Source organism: Mustela lutreola, chromosome 7, assembly GCF_030435805.1.
Source record: "Mustela lutreola isolate mMusLut2 chromosome 7, mMusLut2.pri, whole genome shotgun sequence".
Classification (NCBI taxonomy): domain Eukaryota; kingdom Metazoa; phylum Chordata; class Mammalia; order Carnivora; family Mustelidae; genus Mustela; species Mustela lutreola.
The window spans coordinates 55307685-55329871 of NC_081296.1; the positions used below are offsets into that span (position 1 = coordinate 55307685).

General features: G+C 54.3%; 1 protein-coding gene across 2 annotated transcripts in view; it reads left to right on the forward strand.

Annotated features, from left to right (window-relative positions):
* Positions 1-21217, forward strand: part of CORO2B (coronin 2B) — a 127575-nt gene extending 106358 nt beyond the window's left edge. For both annotated transcript variants that reach the window (XM_059180929.1, XM_059180930.1), the window contains exons 4-12: positions 8210-8359; positions 9014-9178; positions 11010-11126; positions 11257-11361; positions 11884-11980; positions 15153-15265; positions 15590-15680; positions 15893-16032; positions 19220-21217. In XM_059180929.1, coding sequence (XP_059036912.1) covers positions 8210-8359; positions 9014-9178; positions 11010-11126; positions 11257-11361; positions 11884-11980; positions 15153-15265; positions 15590-15680; positions 15893-16032; positions 19220-19351 — 1110 coding nt within the window. In that variant the 3' untranslated portion in view covers positions 19352-21217. The remainder of the gene's footprint in view (positions 1-8209; positions 8360-9013; positions 9179-11009; positions 11127-11256; positions 11362-11883; positions 11981-15152; positions 15266-15589; positions 15681-15892; positions 16033-19219) is intronic.
* Positions 21218-22187: the final 970 nt, after the last annotated feature.

The following is a 22187-nucleotide window of genomic DNA, read 5'->3' on the forward strand; positions in this document are numbered from 1 at the left end:
TGAGGGTCAGGCAAGGCCAGGCTAGAAAGTACAGGAGGGCTGCTGGCCACCCAGCCCTGCTCTCCCTGCTCCACCAAGCCTCGTCAGGACACCAAACCCCACGGTCCAGGCTAGAAGCCCCTGGCCCTCTCAGCAGGGCAGCCAGCAGGGAAGGAGACGAGCAGCGGGCAGCTCGATGAAGGGAGGGACAGATAAGCCACCCACTGACGGGGGGACGGCAGTGTGCCCTCCCGCGCTCCCGGGGGTGGCCTTCTTCAAACGGATCTCGGCTGTGGGATCTCACAGATCGGGATGAAATCTCAGCTTACCCACTTGCCAGCTGGGTGACCAAGGTGACTCCTCTCTGGGCCTCAGTTTTGCACCTCCGTGTCACAGCAGTGGTGAGATGTGCCAGTGGCAGTGAGGAGTTTCTCCAGAAACACTACCGGTAGAAGGGTAGGATCACACGCCACGTGCTGAAGGTCTGCACAGACTGAAGTCACTGTGGCCGTGGAGGTCAGATGAGGGCTCGCGCTCGGGGAAGTGGGATTCGTGTTGTGGGGAGGGAATTCGAGAAAGCTGAGCCCTGGGGAAGCAAGGCTGCTGGCAGAGAATGGGTGGAGGGAGGCCAGGGGAGAGGGCACAGGCCTTGGGGGAGGGTCTCAGCCCCCAAGCCTCTGTAACAAAACACCAGGCTGGGGGGGCTTGTAAACAGCAGGTGTTCACTGTTTCCAGTTCTGGAGGCAGAAGTCTGAGATCAGGAGCCAGCATGGTCAGGGAGGGCCTTGTTTTTGTCTTATGTTCACGTGGCAGCAGGAGGGTGTGGGGTCTCTCTGGAAACTCTCTGGTAAGGGCACTAATCCCGTTCCTGAGGGTTCTACCTCATGACTTTGTCACCTCCCAGACACCCCACCTCCCAATACTCTCACTCCTGCTTAGGGGGCAGGATCTCGACATATGTAGGGGATCAGGGAAGGGGAGCTAATGGGCCAGGGTGGGGGTCGGCCAAGAGGAGGGCGTTACCTGGGGAGGAGCATGGCTGGCAGGGGTAGGAGATGAAGGGAAAGGACCCCAGGCCTGGGGGCACAGCAGGGAGGGCTGGCCGGGGGCCATAGAGCCAGAGAGAAGGGGATTAAGTCTTTGGTCCAGAAAGGAACCAAGCTGTGGCTCTGGCCGCTGGTCCAGCTGGTCCTTAGGCAGCAGCTTGGAGCCCTGCTTAGCCCTATTAGATCTCATCCGGCCTAGGGGCCAGTGGAGCTAACAGGCCCCCAGGCTGGAGTACCTCTCCTGGAGAAGGTCCTTGAGGCTTGCTGTCCCACGGGAAGGGCCAGGACCCCTCAGCTCCTCACCAATGGTCCTGGGTTTCCAGGTAAGAGAACTGAGGCGCAGTTGCGCAGGGCTGGCAGCTTGGGTCCATCCACCACCCAGTATCGACGTCTCTGAGGCTTCTCCGAGCACGGCCCAGCCTGCACACTCACCAAGGGCACACGGCGGGGGCAGGCATCCTCTGCAGGGCCTGGGAGGGGTGGCACAGAAGGGGAAGGAGCCTGCAGCTCCCCCAGCTCAGGTGAGGAGGCCTGTCCACACCACCAGTGCTGTTGGGACTGACAACCCTACTGCCCTCAGAGCGCCTCAGGGGCAAGCCCCTGAGACGGCCTCCCTCAACCCATGCTGGCCCAAATGGTCAGCTTACTGCCCAGCAGACATGATATCCAGAACCAGGCTGAGGTCAGTCAGCAGAACAAAGTGACAGGCACCGTGCTCCTCATGGGGGCTGGGGAGTCGCTGTTGAAGTGGGTGTGGCCCAGGTCTCCATGTCCCTGCCCACCCCCACCCCTCCACTGCCCTCTGCCTGGACATTGAATGGAGCCAGCAAGCCCTCCCTGCTCCCCAGCTCCTTTCCCATACCCCCCACCCCTGGAAAACCTCCAGGGAGATCCATGCCCCATGCCCTCCCCTCCTCAGAGCATGAGGAGGGCCTCAGGAGTCTGACCCCATCCCCCCAGGGCTCCAGGGGCACATACCCGTGCCCTTTCCCAGTGGGTTCCTGTCCTGTGGGAAAGGTAGAGGCCATAACTCTCCCTGGCATCTGGCAGAATCCAGTTCTTTCCGCCACTGGGTGATGTCACCTATTGTTGAACGGCTGTGCTTTTTATAGCTTCTGCAGCAGCTAGAGAGGGTGGATGGCAGGCGGCAGGGAAGGCTCTACGGGCTTCCAGCCGCGTGTTCCTAGCCTTCCCAGAGGGCCAGCAGCTGCAGAGAAAGGGAGAAGTTTCTGACATCTAAGGAGAGGGAATGAGTGGTCCCAGAGGGGAGAGGGAGGCAGGCCCCTCTCCCTGGTGGACTGAGCTCAGCAGCTTTTCCTCCACTCTTTATCCAAGGCTGCCCTCCCAGCCCACCCCCACCTCCCAGAGAGCATGCCCCTCCCCAGCGAACTGGGAGTGGGATGGGGCAGGATGTCAGCCGTGCAGGAAGCAGCCAGAAACCACCCACCACCCTGCCCTTCTCTTCTAGACACACACACACACACACACACGCATATGCACACTAGAGAACCGATACCGCTTAGAACTGGAACCATGCCCCTTTCAGAGACAGAAGGACAGTGGCCCCAGAGAGGCTGACAAGGCCTCACCCACAGACCTGGGACTGCGGAGCAAGTAGCAGTGTGCCTCTGTCCTTAAGCAGCTGCTGGGCTCAGGAGTCCATGGGTCTATAGGTTCTGCCACTTCCCAGGCCTGTGACCTTGAACCGGTTTCTCTACCTCTCTGGGCACAGGTTGCCCTCCTGTCAAATGGAGCTCGTATTGGACTTAGCATCAGAGCCGAATGAATACACAATCGTTTGTGTTTCTTGTCTACTGAGAACTCTAGGGCCCCTGGGGAGTCAGCGAGCTGGAGTCAGACACCCGGGGCTCCTTCCACTGCTTTTCAGTCTTTGCTCTTTGAGCCCTACATAGGTCTTCGGTCACTGGTTTCCAAAAGAAGGACTAAGCTGAATGGTGAACCTCAAAATCCAAGAGAGAAATCCCCCACCCCTTCTAAACCAGGAGTACAGGGGTGAATCCCCGTCTACCCAGCTCACCACCGGCCAGAGTCAGGACTGGCGGGCTCCCTCCAAGTCGGGGGGCTGACTCACTGCCGAGCCGGCTGCTGAGGTGATGGCAAGGTTTCTGGGCTTCTAGGTTTCTTCCATTGGTTCCAGTTCCAAAGGGATTTGTCAGGCCCTGTTCCTTGCACGGAAGGCCAAGGTAGGGCTTAGAAGATCCTACCCCTGTATGGAAGAGTCAGCTGTCCAGTGTGATGGCTTGGCAGGTTGTCAGTGCCCCCAGAAGGGTGATGTCTAGACACCCCGCGCTGGGGAGATGCTCTCTTTGGGGGGATAGATAAACAGGAATAACAGGGCCAAGGTGTCAGGTTCAATCCAGGGGAGAAGGGAGGCCTTGGCTGCCTGTCAGGGCCTGGATTTGAACAGAGTTTGTCAGCCTGCAAAGCTCTCACGTTGTTGACCCCTCCCCAAGGGCAGAGACACTTGGTTTTTTAGGTTTTTTTTTGGGGGGGGGGGTTGGTTGGTTTGTTTTTTAAGATTATTTATTTATTTATTTGTCAGAGAGAGAGAGTGCGAGCGAGGAGAGAGCACGCACAGGCAGGCAGAGTGGCAGCAGAGGCTGGGGGAGAAGCAGGCTCCCCGCCAAGCAAGGAGCCCGATGCGGGACTCGATCCCAGGACACTGGGATCATGACCTGGGCCGAAAGCAGCCGCCCAGCCGACTGAGCCACCCAGGAGTCCCTGGTTTTGTAGTTTTATTAACCGTTCTTATCAGCCATCTTGCCTTAGTCTTGTCTACGCAGTCTGCTGTCTCCCCCCACGAAACTGTGAGTTGCTTTGCATCTAGTATGTGGGACCCCGGCAGACACGGAGCATATTTTGTTGGATTGACTTTGACCCAGGGACCTGAGAAGGGGCCCTGCTGGTTTGCTAGAGGGAGCGTTTTGCCACAGTTCTCCACCCCTTCCTTCCAGAAATCCGGTTTGTCTGGCCCTATCAAGTTTCCTGTTGAAGCAGCCTCTGAGCAGATCCACAGGGCTCTTCCCACACCCATCCTCTCTTTGCTTCAAACAAATCCCTTGAATGCGGAGGGACTGGAATTCCTTTTCCAGCTACTTAGGCCCACTGGGAACTCCAGCTCCTCCTCGGAGTGCCTATGGCCAACTATTTGCTGTAGCAGTAGATCATACATCTAACAGTTCTTGGTGAAAATGGCTCTTTGGGCTTCCCGCTGTGGGCCTCTGCTCCCTGAGACTTGGATTCAGTTCAGAGCCTGAACCAGGGCACAGACGCAGCCCACCCTCCCCAGCCCCTTGGCTTAGCCCTTGGGTTCCTGGGCAGAGCTGTCTTCCTAACGAGTCAGCTTATCTGGCTAGAAAGCCTCCAACTCACAAGGACATGAAGCCCAGTTTAGTTTAACCTACACGCCTCTAAATGGTGGGCATATCTCTGTTGGTTGTCTGGACAAGGAACCTGAGCCTCAGAGAGGTCACCTGGTGTTCCCGGGTCATCCAGCCAGTGAGGGGGCTTAGAGCCTGAGTGGACCCTCACTTCAGTTTCCCTTGTGCCTCTGCCTTCTCCTGGCATGGGGACATTACCCAGGGATGATGTGCCTCAGTTAGCTGGACACTCAGGAATTAGGCTGTTGGGAGGGGAAGGGTTTTTCCTGAGACTTGCTCAAGGCCTCGGTGACCCGGTGGGACACACAATGGCTTCCGGCCTCCTCTGCTACCTGCCAGCCTGCTCCACACCCCTCAGGCTGACCCACCTGCACTTTCCCCACCCACCGTGCCCAAACCCAAGTGAGCTGCTCCTTTCTCCGTCTCCTTCCCCCTCCCCAGCGCCCCCCCCACTCCCCCCCCCCCGCCCCCGCCTGCCTAGCTCTCTTTTCAAGCTTAAGCCAACATGATATCTTCCAGCCTTGCTTTTCCCGGACCCTCCCACCCTTGACCTCCCCCCACCCCCAGAAGACTGGATTCAAAGCCCCTCCAGCTCTGTGCCTATGGGTTCCCTGCTCAAGAGCGGCACAGCCGACTCAGCGAGACCCCTGTGGCTAGCAGGAGTCTGGCTCACAGAAAGGAGTGTGGAAGGAATCAGGCTCTCCTCTCTGTTTCGGAGATCTTTCTCCAAGTCCAGAGGCCGCTCTCCTGCCTCAGTCAACATTTCGGCACCGACTGCCTCGGTGTTCATGGGTACACACTTGTCAGCTGTCCTCAAGCTACAGTAGAAGGTGTTCTCAACCCCAAACGCTTCCACACAAGCCTGTCACTCTGACCCACAAAGTATCATCCTCTAGAGTCCAAAGACTTCTAGAGCTCCCTCCTCGAGTGCCAACAAGGAACATAGAAAATGATGCCGAGTAGTTCTGGGAAGCAAAGAAATGCAAACCCGGGTAGTGAGATGGCACTCTCAACCTGTTGGGTGGGCAGAAGTCTATTTCTGAAGGCATAGTTGGAGCCGTGGGTAAAGAGGCACTCTCAGACTCTGTTGGCGAAAACTGGGACAGCTTTGGGGACAGTCTCACAGTAACTAGTAAAAAATGAAGCCACTTGGAGGCACACGCCCTACAGGAGTATTGGCACCCAAACTCGTATTACAGGGCTGTTCTGCATAGAGTAACTTGTAAGAGGGACAAAGGAAAAAGGCAGATCCTGGGTGTCTGTAAATGGAGAGTGGTTAAGTCATCATGGCAGAGTCAGGCAACAGATGTCCCTCTGGCTTCTCACTAAGAGAAGGTCAATCCAGGGGTACCAGGGTGGAAAGATGCTTACTACCTATTACAGGAGAAAAGCAAGTTCCAGAAGAATACATGTAAACTAACAACTTTCTTTTGGGTAGAAGAGAAAGAAGTGGTGGCAGGGGAGGGTGTGTGCAACGCGGGCGTGTGTCCCCGTGTGCATGTCCCACCAGACCATTGGTCTCCTCTCTTCAGGGGTTATTTTCCTCTAGTGCATGGGGAGCAAGAGGACTCTTGGTGACTACACAGTCATCTACACGGGTCCCTGTCCCAACCTCTCCTCCACTTCCAGATCAGACCTCATCTCGGAATGCCATTGTACAGGGCCCGCTGAGGGAAAACCATGGGTCCTGCTGGGTCCCCTCTGTGTCACCTTGCTCCCCCAACCCTCCCCCAGCCACCAGCTCTCTGTGGAGAACTGCAGCAACCACAGGGGACTGCACTGTCAAAAACATATTTTAAACTGCCCCCTAATTATAAACTTTTTCTTGACCATGTTTGGTTTTGGGTTTTTTTTTTTTTTAAGATTTTATTTATTTGACAGACAGAGACCACAAATAGGCAGAGAGGCAGGCAGAGAGAGAGAGAGAGAGAAGCAGGCTCCCTGCTGAGCAGAAAGCCCGATGCGATGCGGGGCTCGATCCCAGGACCCTGAGATCATGACCTGAACCGAAGGCAGAGGCTTAACCCACTGAGCCACCCAGGCACCCCATGGCTATGTTTTTTAAATGGAGAAGGGTTCACTGAAGGGTGACCCCAAACTTTGATTGAACTTGCCTTTCTCACCCTGATACCTCCTGTGTCTCGATGAGCAGAGCTGGGTCTTTGGGGAACACAACAAGAAGGGAAACCACCACAGGAATCGCCTCGGGGGCACCCCCAGTTCCCAGCCATCCCCCCTGTTCCGAGGACTGCTCTTAGAGTTCCACGTTTATTCATAGGCTTCAGAATGATCACCAAACAGCCAATATTGCATAATAATATAACATATTAAATTGTTCCCCTAATGTTGGTCACTTTAATATTTCTAAATTTTCCACGTGGTGGTGAACACCTTCCTGCACGGAGATTTTTGCTTCTATCGGATTTTTAGAGTGAAATTACCACATCAAGGAATATGACATAAATGTCTTCATGGTTCCTGCTAAAGATTGCCAGATTGCTTCCAAAAGAGTGACTCTGATTTATAATGCTACCAACGCCCATTTCATCCACCAGTTCCAGTACAATCTTGCCAGCATGGGCTCTCCCCCACCCCACCTCCCAGTTGGCTACTTTAGAAAATTATAAATGGTATCTCAAAGCTGTTTTTCCAGTTTTTCTCCTTACTGGCAAGGATGGAGTTCAGATTTTCAAACGATTTGCTTCAAGGATGCCCTATGCTGTAGAGACGCACGCTCTTTCCTTTCTGGTCAGGGCATAATCAATAGCATTCGTGATGACAATGATTATAGAAAGGATTAGAATTCCTTAGGTCTCACGAGCACGTCACAGGTGACAAGCTTAGGCACCCAGCATCTCATTTTATTCCACCAGGAGGCAAGGCTAGGCAAAGAGGGTTCTTCTCCCATCTGTGGATGAAACAGTTGCAACTAGGCAGAGTACATTTGGCCCCAGGGAGGTGGAAACCCATGGGGCTGATGTCAGTGATCCGGGAGGTACTCAAGGATGGCAGAGAGGCTGCGCACTCTCTCTCTGGGGCCGCATGGTCTCTGCTCTCTGCTCCTCCCTGTGTCCTTCAACTCATCATCTCTTTCGGCTGCCCCCCTCTTTTTAAGATTTTATTTATTCATTTGGGAGAGCATGAGCAAAGGGGAGAGGCAGAGGGAGGGGCTGTGGGAGAAGCAGACTCCCCACTGAGCATGGAACCCAACTTGGGGCTTCATCCCAGGACCCAGAGATCAGGCCCTGAGCCGGAAGGCAGATGCTTAACTGATTGAGCCCCCAGGTGCCCCTCTCTCTGCTTCTTTACGAGCTTCCACAAGACTGCCGATCACGGCTGTGTCCAGGCTCTGCCCATCCTCCTAGTATAGGCTCCAAACATCAGATGGTCTCCAGCCCTTGGAGCCTCACCTCTCGGGAGAGACTCTGGGCCTCCCAGCCTCCCAGATGGGTTTTCCAGGGCTCTAGAGTTCTCCTTGGTGAGGAGCAGAGTGAGCGGCAGGACCGTGTGAAACCAAGAGAGCTGCTGAGGCTGAGATCAGAGCTCTTAGAAGGGCGTGGGAAGGGAAGCAGACTTAATACGATGCTCACCAAAAGCTGCTTAGTGTGTGCCGGGCACTTTGGAGCTTCCCCCGGGAAGTCAGGCTCTGCCCACCTGACCGACCAGGGAGTGCCCCATGACGCAGATCTGGAGGAGCCTGGGGTCTGAGGGAGAGGGCTGGCAGGGGCTTCCCCTGGCCTTTGCCCACCCAGTCTCATCTTGGCTCCCCGTCCCCCTCTGCAGGTGCGGATCTGGGAGATCCCTGAGGGGGGTTTGAAGCGGAACATGACTGAGGCTCTCCTGGAGCTGTACGGGCACAGCCGGCGTGTGGGGCTGGTTGAGTGGCACCCCACCACCAACAACATCCTGTTCAGTGCCGGCTATGACTACAAGGTGAGCAGCCCGGCAGCCACTGTGGCCAGAGCAGCTCAGTGCAGGGTTGAGGGGAGGGGGGCGCTGCTGGTGGGGATCTCCTTAGGAGCCATCTGTAAGGATCACTGTTACTCTCCTGAACTTGTAGACCAACGTCGTTCTATCTTTCCGTTCATCCATTCATTCATTCATTCCACAGGGCTGGGCATCTTCGGGGTACCCTGTCCTTCTTGGGGTCCACAGCGGCCACCTCTCTGGCTCCTTTAGCCCTAAGAGATTAGAAGAGAATGCCCACTCCATGCCCAGACCCTCTCCAGAGCCACTTCTTAAATCTAGAAGTGGCTACTGCCCTCTTGGTAGGAAAAAGGAGCAACCAAAGTTGCTGGAGGAAGGAGAATGGCGAGCCCTCAAAAGAGGTATGCCGACCTCGGGACCCTGGCCAGGGACTTTAATCCTTCTCCCTAGTAGCAGAAACCGAGCTGCTCCCCAGGCTGGGGCTGGGCTCTGCCAAGGGACGGTAGAGGATTTGCCGGACGAGGAGCCTCAGCCTTCGATACAGAGTTTCATGCTCCTGTCCTGCCTCCCAGCACACCCCAACCCCCCATGGGGCGTCTCTCCCAGGACCCTCGGGGGGCAGACCGGGGACAGACGCCTCTGGCATGCCCACCCTCGCAGGTCCTCATCTGGAACCTGGACGTGGGTGAGCCCGTGAAGATGATAGACTGCCACTCAGACGTGATCCTCTGCATGTCCTTCAACACAGACGGCAGTCTGCTCACCACCACGTGCAAGGACAAGAAGCTTCGCGTGATTGAGCCCCGCTCCGGCCGTGTCCTGCAGGTGAAGCCCCACAGTCTTTGAGGGGAAGGGAAGATGTTGGGATCTGGGCCGTGGCTTTCGATCAGGCCTAGAGGAAACGGCTGTGCCGGCTCCCCTTCTCCCATGCACCTGCCCTGCACCTCTGTGGACCAGCCCCTGTGTTCTGGGTTCTTCTCAACTCACAGGGACCCTGCCTTGGTCTGGGTGGGGAGGGAGCTCGGTACCCTTTCTCATCCCCAACGTACTCCTCTTCCTAGATGGGATTCTTCTGGCTTTCTTCAGGGACAGCACAGGTGACACCTTTCAGCACACAAATCCCAGGTGTTACCCAAACCCCATCATGGGCCCAGGAGGAGGGGGCTTTGGACTCGATGCCCAGCCACCTGCGTGGGACAAGCCTGAGGGAGATGGGTCAGGGCACGGGCCCCAGGGACAGCTCCAAGTGGGGAGGCTGCTGGTGAATTTGGCTCCAGCTTGGTCACTGGGTCTCCTGGATCTTGACTGCGGGGAAGGGATTAGATGCCATTTGGGAGTAAGAAACAAACACTTCCTGAGCACCTGCGGTGTAGTCACAGGGCTAGGTGGGGTGGAAATTTTGAACCAAATGTGAGGTTTATCTCCTCCTCGAGAAAGGATTGATGCTTGACCTGGTGCTGTTTATCTTAGAAGAGTCAGAAATTGCTGGAGCAGAAAATCATCAACTACTTACCATTATAGATAATAACACTCAGAGTTATTAGCATCATTAGTACCCAGCAGCATTGACACCGAGCTCGCTGTGTCCCTGAATCCTCCTGCCAGCCTGCTAAGGTGGGCACAACTACTCTTCCCTGCTTCCCACACTGGGGAACCGAGGCTTGGAGAGGGTTTGAGATGGAAGCTCCTTACAGCTGGGGCTAGCATTCGAGCCCAGCCAGTGGCCTCCAGAGCCTGCGCTGAGCAGAGGAACAGAGAACCCAAGCTCCACCCCACAGACATGACACAGGTCGTGGAGGTGGCCCTCCTGGGTACCACCCTCCTTGGGCAGCACCGGAAGTGACGCCAGCCTGGGTCTCCGAGCTGCTCCTCCACCAGCCTCTGGTTTCCGACCTGATGCTGACTCATCCCAGCAAAGGACTGTTATGCGTTAGGAGGAGGAGGAAGGGTCATGAACTGAGAGGCAGGGGGGAAAGGAGGCGGAGGATAGCCCTGTTAGAAGAAGCCCCAAGTGAAGCACGTAGTGGAGCAGTGACCCAGGGAGGCCCCTGTGCTCCTGAGCTTCACCCTCAACCTCAGAGGTCCCCTCCAGCAGGTACCGTCGTGAGGCTTGGAGGAGAGACCTCGCTGGGAGCACCTGGTGCAGCTGACGTTTGCTCTCCCTTCCCATCCCCCCACCCCACCCCCGCTGCAGAGAGGACTGGATTCCTGGCCCCAGGGCCCCTTTGCTCCGTGGCACCTGCATAAGTGTCGTCTCGCGCCCCCATCAGTGGCTTACAGCAATGCAGCAATACAGCAATGCTTCCCTTGCAGTTCCGGAGACCAGCAGTCCAAAGTCAAGGCTGCACTCCCTCTGGAGGGTCCTGGAGAGAGCCCTTCCTCGCCTCCTACAGCCTGCAGCCACATTCACTCCAGTCTCTGCTTCTGGAGTCACATCACCTCCTCTGTGTGTCAGCAGCGCCTCCCTTTTTCTTACCTCTCACAAGGAGGCTCGTGATGACCTTTGGGGCCCACTTGTCTAATGCAAGGCAGTTAAGGACCCCTCACAGGCTCCAGGGATGAATGCCTGAACCTATCTTTTGGGAACCCCATTCAGCCCACTGCAGTTCTCTAGCATCTGGGGCCCTGAATTACCAGCTCTCTCTGTCCCCGCCAGGAGGCAAACTGTAAAAACCACAGAGTGAACCGGGTGGTGTTCCTGGGAAACATGAAACGGCTTCTCACGACAGGGGTCTCCAGGTGGAACACAAGACAAATCGCCCTCTGGGACCAGGTCAGCCATGGGGACGTTGGATGGTGACACAGAAGGGTGGTCACTCTGGGGGTTTTGCTGGGGTTGGGGAAGGTAAGGTGCCATCCTGCCTGGACATAAGCTGATACCAGTCTTTACCCACCCCCCACAGGAGGACCTGTCCATGCCCCTGATCGAGGAGGAAATTGATGGGCTGTCAGGCCTCCTGTTCCCCTTCTACGATGCTGATACCCACATGCTCTACCTGGCTGGAAAGGTAGTAGAAGATGGGGGGTGGGAGACAGGGGCAGCCTGTGGGAGACCCCACCCCCATTGTGCCCCTGCTCCTGCCCTGCCCCCTAAGGAGAGCCAGGCTATCCTCTCTGGTCTTCCCCTCAGGCTCTCACTCCCTGCCTTCCAAACCTGCCCTCGGGTCTGCCATTCATTCCTACTGAAGGGTCAGTGTCTGGGAATGACTTCAGAGGAGCACTGGGGTAGGGTTTACACCGGAATAAGGATCAGAGCCAGAAGTGTAGAGGACAGTGACTCGTGGGGGCATTTGAGGCGCCTGACAGGCACCCTTTGGCAAATGTGGCCTCATGTATCAGAAGTGCTGTCTCCACACATGGCGCCCCAACCCCCTCACCCCTCTCAGTGCCCTGTGGTGGCCAGCCCCGGGTCTAGAGGCCAGGTCTCCCTGGTCTTTTGACCACCCCTGAGACACATCCGAGGCGTCTTCAGCAGACCTTGGGACCACCCCTCACTCTCCTTACCTGCTTCCCTCTCCCCCTCCCCCCAGGGAGACGGAAATATCCGGTACTACGAGATCAGCACTGAGAAGCCCTTCTTGAGTTACCTCATGGAGTTCCGCTCCCCAGCCCCGCAGAAAGGCCTAGGTAAGGATGGGTCCAGAGGTTTCCCGCGCTATGATACCGTAGAACGAGAGACTGGACGTTTGGCTATGGGTCCCCATCACTGCCTCCCCCAGTCTCCCCAGAGGGCCCAGGATTGATGGAACGTCGTAACTGAGTGAGGTCAGGGGTGAGATGTTCTTCACACCCCACATTCCAGTAAGGCTTGCAGCAAAAGTTCATTCCTATCAATGAACACTGGCATCACATATCATTCAGCAATTCCCTGTTCGGGGTCGGAATCACCCAGTTGGAAGAAGTTTCTTCCAACTTCCTTTTCTTTCTTTTGCATTCCCTCCTTCCCTTGGAGCCCGGGTCTGGCTTGTTCCCTCTGGGGGTGTGGTGTTATGGATAGGACCTGAGAGCCAGCTTCCCAGGTCATCAGTACTGGAAGGGCCCAAGGATCCACCTCAGTGACTGACAGCAAGATGGTGGCCCAGAGATATACCTGAGGTCCCAGTGACTTCAGCCTTCCCCACCTCCGTCATCTCCACCTCCTCACTGTCACCTCTTCATCGAGTAGAATAAAAAGCAGCCTGGACTTTGGAATCAGACCTAAGTTTACATTCGGATTCAACTGTATACCTCACCCTTCTGAGGCTCAGTTTCTCCATCTGTAAAATAGGGAAAATCAGCCTTTTAGGTAAGGCTGTTGTCAAGCTTGGATAGAGCACCTGGCAGAGCATCTGTTCCTCCTGCTCTTTCACATAGTCATGCAACAAACACTTACCAGGTCGCTGCCACTAGACACAGTGGTAAATAATACAGAACCCAGCCTTTCTCTTGTGGGGCTCATATTCCACTAAAGGGAGACAGAAAATAAACAAATAAAGAAGGAATTTATGACCGGGATGGTCATAAATTCTAGGCAGAGATTCAAATAAGGCAATAGAACAGAGAGTGACCAAGGCTATTTGGGACCTGGTGGTCCGGGAAGGCCTGGCTGTGGGTGTGGCCTTTTAAGCTGAGATCTGAAAGGCAGGAAGAGGGAAGAGTAGGGCCAGCAGGAGGAACAGTCAATGCAAAGTGTCTGTGGCAAGAAGGAGCCTGGCATGTTCTAGAAACAGAATGGAGGTCAGTGTGACTAAGTATAGGCTCTGTAATATAGCAGAAGATGGGGAGAGAGTTAGGATGTGAATCTGGAGCTGAGGGCAGGGACCAGATGCCATGGGATGGATTAGAAGGATGTATTCGTGACGGGGTCTCCAGAGAAACAGAAATATATATAATATGTTATATATATAAAACATAAATACATATACATGGATTTATGAGGAACTGGCTCACACAATTATGAAGGCTGAGAAGTCCCATGATTGGGGCGCCTGGATGGCTCAGTTGGTTAAGTGTCTGCTTCTGACTCAGGTCATGATCCCAGGATCCTTTCAGCAGGGAATCTGCTTCTTCCTCTCCCTCTGCTTCTCCTCCTGCTCATGCTCTCTCTCTCTCTCAAATAAATAAATAAAATCTTAAAAAAAAAAAGAAGTCCCATGATCTGCTGGCTTCCTGGAGACCCAGGAAAGCTGGTGGTATCATTCAGTTCAAGACCAAAGACCTGAGAAGCAGGGGAGTTGATGGTGTGAATCTCAGTCTAAGGGCAGATGACATGAGCTGTCCTAGTTCAGACGGTGAGGCAGGAAAAAAAGGAGTGACTCTTTCCTTCCTCTGCCTGTGTTCTGTTCAGACCATCTGCGGATTGGATGATGGCCATCCAGCCTGGGGAGGGCGACCTGAGCCCACAGACACATACAGTTAACCATCACACAGGGGAAGGAGTTTGGGTTTTCCTGGGAATGAGCTGGAGGGTTTTCTTTGTCTTAGGTGGACAGGAGGGAGATAGGACAGAATGATGTGATCTGGAATGTGAGTCTAAGGTTGCTCTGGCTTCTGTAGAGAGAACGGACTTGGAAAGGACAGGAGGGAGGCCGAGAGACCAGTTCGGAGGCCCCTAGGAGCTTCTAGCCTAGAAAGGATGGTAACTGGAGAGGCAACAGGAAGATGGGGAGATGAATGCAGGTGTTTAGGAAGTAGAGTCAGCAAGACTTGAGGAAGAGAGATGGGGGAGGGAGGAACCAAGGAGAACTCTTTCTCCTCCCCCCACCCCCACCTCTGGCCACTGTGGAGCATCCATTGAGGGCCAGGCATTTGTCATAGTTTCAGTGTGGTTGAGTAGCTCACTCCAGGCAAGTCACATAGATCCTAAGTGGCCGAGCCAGAATTCAAAACCGGGTCTGCTGGCTCTAAATCCTGCTTGGGTACCTTTACAGTTTTACCCTCCAGCTCCTAGAACTCCTTTATCTGGAAGGGTAGCCTTCCATTCCAGTCAAGGAGAGCCTTAACTCAGGTTCACATCCTGGAAAAAGAAGCTAATGTTATCTGGGCTCACGATGATGCCAGGCGGTCAACAAGCGTCTTCCCGCTCAGTCTCCTGACCGACTCATGAAGAGTCATACTGTCCACCTCTAACCAGCCAGGGAGCCTGATGCTCAAAGAGGCCTAGTGGTGGTTTGCCCCAGATCTTCCAGCCAGAGGGAGGGGCAGAGTCAGGACTCAGAATCAGGTGTGTCCAACCCCAGAGCTTGCGTTCCTAACCCCACACCACTCAGTTTTCTCAGTAGGTATACAGTAGACCTGTTCGGAACAGTGGCTAGTGCACACACGTGGATAGGTAGTACACGCACACGCGCACACACCCACTCTCTGTCAGTCCCAGATGTACAACAGAACAGCAGTCTCAGGCTTGAGGGTGAAGTGGGAAGGTTTCTCTCTCCTTCCTTCTCTCTGAGGACCAGAAACACAGAGGCTTAGGGTAGCCTGTTTATTTTAGAAGGTGACAGGCTCCGTGGCCCTACCCTAGCCATAATCTGTAACCTGAGGCAAGCCCCTTCCCCTAGACCAGCAGGAGCTCCATCTATCCAAAGAATGGAATAGACTCAGCTATTTCAATAGCTCCTTCCGGTACAAAAGACCCCAATTCTAAAGCCCTTTGGTGAGGTGGGTCTGGCCTGAGGGCCTTCTCTGAGACCCAGGACAGAGCCCAGCCCCTAGCCCCCCCTGCTGCCCTGTGCATAGGTCATTGCCTCTTAAGTGCTCAGGGAGGAGGGGCGCTGCCAGGGGCACCCCGGGACCCCATGGAGCTGCCTGTGCCTGTCCACAGGGGTCATGCCCAAGCACGGGCTGGACGTGTCAGCCTGCGAGGTATTCCGCTTCTACAAGCTGGTGACTCTCAAGGGCCTGATCGAGCCCATCTCCATGATCGTGCCCCGGAGGGTGAGTAGGGGCCGCGCTGGGCTTCAGAGGGACCCCCACATTGAATCCTTGCTGGCTTGCCACAGACTAAAACATGAGGAACCCAGAAGAAGAAAGTCCTATGGACTGGGGTCTTTAGGCCCGATTTAGGGGGTGGCAGGGGAACAGGTGGGGACCATTCTAGGGTGGGGACAGTCTGCCTTGCTGATGAATGCAGGGTGGGGATTCCAAGCCTGAGTGCTAAGGCTTGGGGGCAGGACAGCAGGAGCACGGTGGCGGGTCAGCAAGGAGGGGCTGCCGAAGAGCAGGGGTTCTCTTGGTTCTCTTCTGCTCCCCCCTCTGCAGTCGGATTCCTACCAGGAAGACATTTACCCCATGACACCAGGCACGGAGCCAGCTCTGACCCCCGATGAATGGCTGGGGGGCATCAACCGAGGTATGCCAGGGTTGGGCTCCCCAAGAGAGGCTTCGAGATGGCAGCTTTTGCCTTCAGTCTGGTTCACTTATTGCCCCCTTGTGTAACCTCCTACTTGACCGCCCCCACCATACACACACTCAGCCAGCTGTCAAGTATGGTGTGAACAAGAGAAGCCATCCCTTGACACATCACCAAATTGTCAACATGAATGTTTCCCTTGCCTTCCGTAGATCCCGTGCTGATGTCTTTGAAGGAAGGCTATAAGAAGTCCTCAAAAATGGTATTTAAGGCTCCCATCAAAGAAAAGAAGAGCGTTGTGGTCAATGGAATAGATTTATTAGAGAATGTCCCGCCCAGGACAGAGAACGAGGTAAGGAATATAAGTTATTACCTCCATGGGTCCTGGAAGAGCGAGACCTTTACATTTCAATTATGGGCTTCAGGCCTTTAAGCCGGCTGCATCTGGGGCATTTTTCTTTCTGTGACAAATACCATAAGTAGCCTGCTATTGGCTTCCGTTGCCTCTGACCCCAATAAATAGAGGCTGGGATACACAGGGATATTGATGCCCCACACCCACCCCGGCCCTCACTAACCCACGCAGTCCCGCGTCTCATACCAGAAAGAGGCTGTCATTTGCTGTTACGGGAGTTCTAAATTGCGGACTAACAGAGGGAAGCTTGGCCTCAGCCTTTCAGCACTGCCTTCCTCCCTGGCATTGTGGCAAGGACAGGGTCTGACAGTTCCCTGTTTGTTGGGGGAGAGGCTGTGTTTATGAAAGTACTTTGCACCCTGTAGAATGGGGGCAGCTCATTCAGGGGCAGCCATGTCTGAGTCTTACCCAGGCCCCACAAAGTCTCCTTTGCACCATACCTCCAGACCCCGGTGCCAATACCAGGTGCCGAGTTTGGCTCGGGCCAGGGTTCAAAGATGCATGCCCTGGGCCAGGATCTTGGCCTGATGCAGCTGAAGTAGAGAAGGCTACATGGACCCATCTGCATCGAATCGGCTCTGCCATCTCCTGGCTGGGCCCAGGCAAGTTTCCTGACCTTTCTCATGGTGAAGTGGGGACAGGAAACAACACATAGAAATAAGACAGGAAATTTCCTAAGGGTCTAGCACTCTTCCTGGTCCATACGAAGTGCCCAGTGAGGCTTCCTGTATTAGTTATCTTTTGCTGTGTAAAACATCACCCCCAAACTTAGTGACTTAAACCCACAAACATCTATTATCTCCTAGTAGCTCAGAATGGATGCCTGTGGTTCAAGGTCTCCATGAGACCTTGTAGTTAAACTGGCAACTGGGCTGCAGCCTTATCTGAAGGCTCAGCCGGGGAAGGATCTGCTGCCAAGTTCAATCACACAGCTGCTGAAAGGACTCATTTTCTCATGCGTTGTTGGACCGAGGGTCTTGGTTCCTCACAGACTTTCAGCCGGAGGCCTCCCTCAGGTCCTTACTGTATGGACCCCTCTGTAGGACAGCTTACAACATAGCAGCTGGCATCCCTCAGAGTGAGCAAGAGAAGGTGTCCAAGATGGAATTCACAGTCTTTCTGTAACCTGACCTTGGAAATGACATCCCATCACTTCTGCCATATTCTATTCATTTGAAGCAAGTTACCCAGTCCGGCCCACCCTTGAGGGGAGGGGTAACACAGGGGCCATCTTAAAAGTTTCTTATCACACCAATTTACAGTTATCTATTTGGCATTTTCCGTTTAAAAAATATTTTTTTAATTACCTGAGAAGGTAGAAGGTACCTGAGTTGCTGGGATAGCCCCAGTGGGCCATAACAAGAGACTGAGCTCTGTTCTAGTACCCAGTGTGGAGGAAGCAGGGTTGAGCAGCACTGAAATCAAGTAACATTTTGCTACAACTTGTTTCTATGAACAGAAAAGATCCAAAGAGAGATTTTCAAGGGTCTCTGGGCAGGCAACATAGATGTCATAATCTGTCTACACTAAAGCTTATGCACTTTGTTCTTGGAAAGAACTTAGCGGATTGGGAACAACCAGTTAGAAAACTGAACTGTAAATGGTGGACACATTGTCTACATGGGAAGATAAACTGGTGGCTTGATACAGGGGAGGAGACTTACTACAACTCTGAATCTTACTAAAAATCAGTTCCTTGTACACTTAAAATGAGTGGAATTTATGGTATGTGAATTACACCTCAATAACACTGTTTTGTTTTGCTTTTTTAAACAAAAGCTGACCAAAAGATTATGCAGAGGAATTTTCAGAACTTGGAAGCCACAGGATTGTGTGGGATCATTGAGTGCAGGGACAGAGTACATCATCCCACCAAAAAGATGTAACCAGTACCAATTTGTTGGTTAAAAAAAAAAAAGTCAGTTAAAGAATCATCAAAATGATAGAGATATTCTTCAAACCATTAATTTTCCTTTGATGCATTAAGTAAATAGTGCTCACTTTGACAGTACATACACTGACACAGTAAAATAAACACATACATACATACATAAATCCCACTTTGATGCAGGACGAAGACTTCTCTTTCAGGAGATTCCTGGCTGGGAACCTGTTATGTTATTCACAAATAAATCACCCCCCCCCCCCATTTTTTTTTCAGAGCTGATCCCCGTTGTTTCTTGCTTTAAGACAGATTTATTGGGGTATAATTTCCTGCTGGTAAAAGTCATCCTTTGTAGTGTACGGTTCCGTAGGTTTTGACAAGCACATACAGCCGGGTCACCACTATGGGACAAGCAAGATATACACTGCTCCTGATCTCTTATGTTTACATGGCCGGCACCGAACTCAGGAGCAACTCCATTAGCATCCCCTTTATCTAATGCGTGCAACTTAGTTTTCATGGGGACATTTTCAAACTATTTCATCAGTGTCTATCCTATCTCACTTAAGTATACAATTACAAAAACACGTGCAGTTCACACCCAGGAGTGCTCCCCCACAAGTGTGCATCAGGAACATTTAGTTCAAGGCTGGGGTTCCTCAAGGGGTCCGCTGTCTTGCAGAGCTCAGTGTCTTGCAGGCATCTGGTAGTCTGTTTTCTGGTGGAAGGGGTGAGTCTGGTTAATCCAGGGACTTGTCCCAGTGAAGGGCTGTCCGATCCCTCTGCTTTGCCCATGTCCAACCCTCCTGGGAATCCCTGCACAGTGCGAACGTTGGCAGCTGTGACAGTCACCCCCCGCAGCCGAAAACCTGGCTTCCGTTCTGTATCTGAGCTTCCTTAAGAAGAGAAGGATACAAAGCATTTTAGAAAGGTTCTCATTCACAATGGTAAATAAGAGTATTATGTTTGCACCCTTAAAAGTTGCGCTCGAAATATTTGGGAAAGTGGGCGGTGTTGGGCTCCCAAGGGAAGAAGGAGCCCTGAGCTGGGTCTGGAGAAGGGCATGCTGCAGGGACAAGAGCCTCTGGGGACACTAAAGCAGGGGTGGGGGGAGAGGCCCCGGGGGACAAGGGCAGAGGCTGCAGTGGGCGGGGGCAGGGCAGGCGCGACACCCACTCGAGAAATCGCCTTCTCACCTGCTGTCTCCTGCCTGCCGCCACCCCTCTCCGTCCTCCCCAGCTTCTCCGAATGTTCTTCCGGCAGCAGGATGAGATCCGGCGGTTGAAAGAGGAGCTGGCCCAGAAGGACATCCGCATTCGGCAGCTGCAGCTGGAGCTGAAAAACTTGCGCAACAGCCCCAAGAACTGTTAGCTCCCGGGCAGGGCTGCTTTCTAAGCTGACCTCTGATCTCTCCGCGGTTTCCACACGCCCCTTAACTTCCCCTTCTCCAGCGCCCCCAGAGACAGAGCCGGGACTGGAGCTGGGGACCGCCTGAGGACGCCCACCCGCCACCTTGAGGACTGGAAGCTGCCCTTTGACCTCTCGGCCTCCTGCTGGGAAAGTCCCCAGCCTCTCCTGGAGACCCACCGCTGGAGACCCCCCCTTTCCCCACCACCCCAGGAGCCTCAGAGGCCCCTTGGAGGGGTGAAGACCATGGACTCCTTGTGGGGTGACCCTCAATGGATCAGGGAGCAGAGGGCGAAGCCAGGACCCCAGTAGACGGAGAACTTGAACTTTTCCCCTGCCAAGGGCCTGCAGGGACATCTCGGCTCTCCCTGCCGGGGCTCACAGCACCCTTGCCGTTGGCCCAGTAAGGGCTGGATTACAGGCCTGGGCTGTTCTGCCTCCCCTCCCCGCATCTTCCTCCCTTCCCTGACAGCCCCGCAAGCCTGGCTCACCTGACAAGGGTTGCAAGCAGCCCAGCTCCTTTCTGTCTCTTGCCCCCTCTCTCTTGTCTTCAGGGAATTAAGAGGATTGCTCACCAAGGCCATAATGACCCCTTGCCTTCCCATGATTCTCTTCAAAGCTCTTGGAACACCCGTTTCCCGTTTAATTTGTGAGGTAGGCAGGGTAGGGAATAGGGTCCCCATTTTACGAAGGACAGAACTGAGGGTTGCAATGGGGAAGTGACTTACTAAGTCACCCAGAAGGTCAAAAGTCAACCCAGGACCAGGACCCAGCACGTCCAGACTCCGGGCCCGGGCCCTTCCCCCCACATCAAGATGCCAGTCGCATGGGGACATCCCCTGTGCCCACGTCTCTGTGGAGAAAGAACTGGAAGCCACTGCTACCATCTGCCCAACACCAGTAGTGCCAATGTGCCACACTGCCCAGTTGAGGCCCTTCCCACCCAGTGCTCCCGGCCCCTGCCCTGTGCTCTCCCTCCCCAGAGGACTCCCTCCCGAGGAGGCCCCTTCCCCCTGGAAGCCAGGGCTGAGAAGGGGGAGCTCGGCCCTGGGGAAGACAGGGCAGAAGGGGTCTGATCACTTCAGAGACCGCTCTGCACCTGTCCCTCGCCACTTCTGTCTCAGCCACTTTCAGCCTTACACTCGTAGAAGGACCACAGCCCCTTATGTCCGTATAGCACTTTAAAGTTTACACGGTTCTCTGACCTGTAGGACCTCATTCAAGCCTCGCATCTGCTCCAAGAGGTGGGGAGCCTTCTCTCCACGCTGCCGATGAGGACACAGACGTGGCCCAAGGTCACAGGACTCTCTGAGACGCCATATTTCATCTGGTCTTCTACGCATTTTCTTTTTTATTTCCTTATTTGCTCCCGTCATTTCCCACTATCCACAGAGTCTGTAAACACTGCTGTCAGAAAAGTCACGGTTCCGGGAGCGAGATCTGGCCTGGGGGTCAAGAAATGGGTGTCCACTCCTCTCTCATTAGCTAGGATCTACTAGACGCATTTTACCCCACACCTGCTTTTCCCGTGGCCACCCTCTAGTACGTCCCTCCACAGAGGCTGGGGCGCCCTCAGCCCCTCCAGGTCACCTGGGCAGGGAAAGCCCCAGCCCTCAGGCTTTTCCTCCAAGAACCCTCCACCCTCTCAGCCAGCTACAGCAGGGTTTCTGGGCCTGCCGCCCCCTGCAGCTAGACAGTGTCTGCTCTCATCCCCTCCTCACACTTCTAGACCTTTTTTTTCTTCCCCCTTTTACCTTAATGGTCTTCTGTGATTATTTATGCTGCCTCCCAAGGATAGAATTGAAATAAAATGTTTTCAACTTATCCCAACTGTGGGTGTGACATTCTCATTTAACCCCGGTGGCCGTGGCGCTTGGTCACTGTGGTATCCTGACGGTCAGCCTCCCAGCTGCGACTCTTGCCTTTCCAGAACAACAAACCATGTCTGTACCTACGGATACCACGCTTCACACTTCGACAACAAGGCTTTGGAGCCAACACCATTGACATTTGGGGCCAGATAAGTCTTTGCCATGGGGGCTCTCCTAAGTTGTTCAGCCAATCAGACGCCATAGCAGCCCCTCCCCAGCTGTGACAAATAAAAATGTTTCCAGGTGTCACCCAGTATCCCCTAGGATATGAATATCGCCCCCAGTTGGGGACCACTGTGCTTCAGTTATTCGATGAGCATCTGCTCTGTATCCCCCCCTGGCTTGGGGTCTGGGGCCACTGGTGTTTGACACTGGAATGACGCTTCCCAGTTTCCGTCTACTTGACTCTTCTGATCTTCACAGCAGCTCTACATGCTATGTTCTAATATTATTTCCATGTTCAAGAAGAGTAGTCAGCTCCAGACCAATGACATGCTCAAGGTCACTCAGCTGGCATGATGGGGAAGACACACAAGGACGTAGATTTTCTGAGTCCGGAGCTGGAGGACCACATGCTCCCAGTTCCCACCCCTGCCAGACTCAGTGCTGGGCAGAGTCTGGTCTGAGAGGGAGGTCTGGGGCCCATGATGAGGCAAGGGATGGTGGGCAGGGACTGCCAGGCCACCAGGAGACACTCCCTCTCTCATCAAGACAGGGTCATCGTGGAGCAGAGTGGCTGGGTGGACACCACAGGAAACTCAGCAGAACCAGAGGAAAGCAAGGACCGTCTTAGAAAAGAGGGCTGGGGCGCCTGGGTGGCTCAGTGGGTTAAAGCCTCTGCCTTCGGCTCAGGTCATGATCCCAGGGTCCTGGGATCGAGCCCCACATTGGGGCGCTCTGCTCAGCAGGGAGCCTGCTTCCCCCTCCCC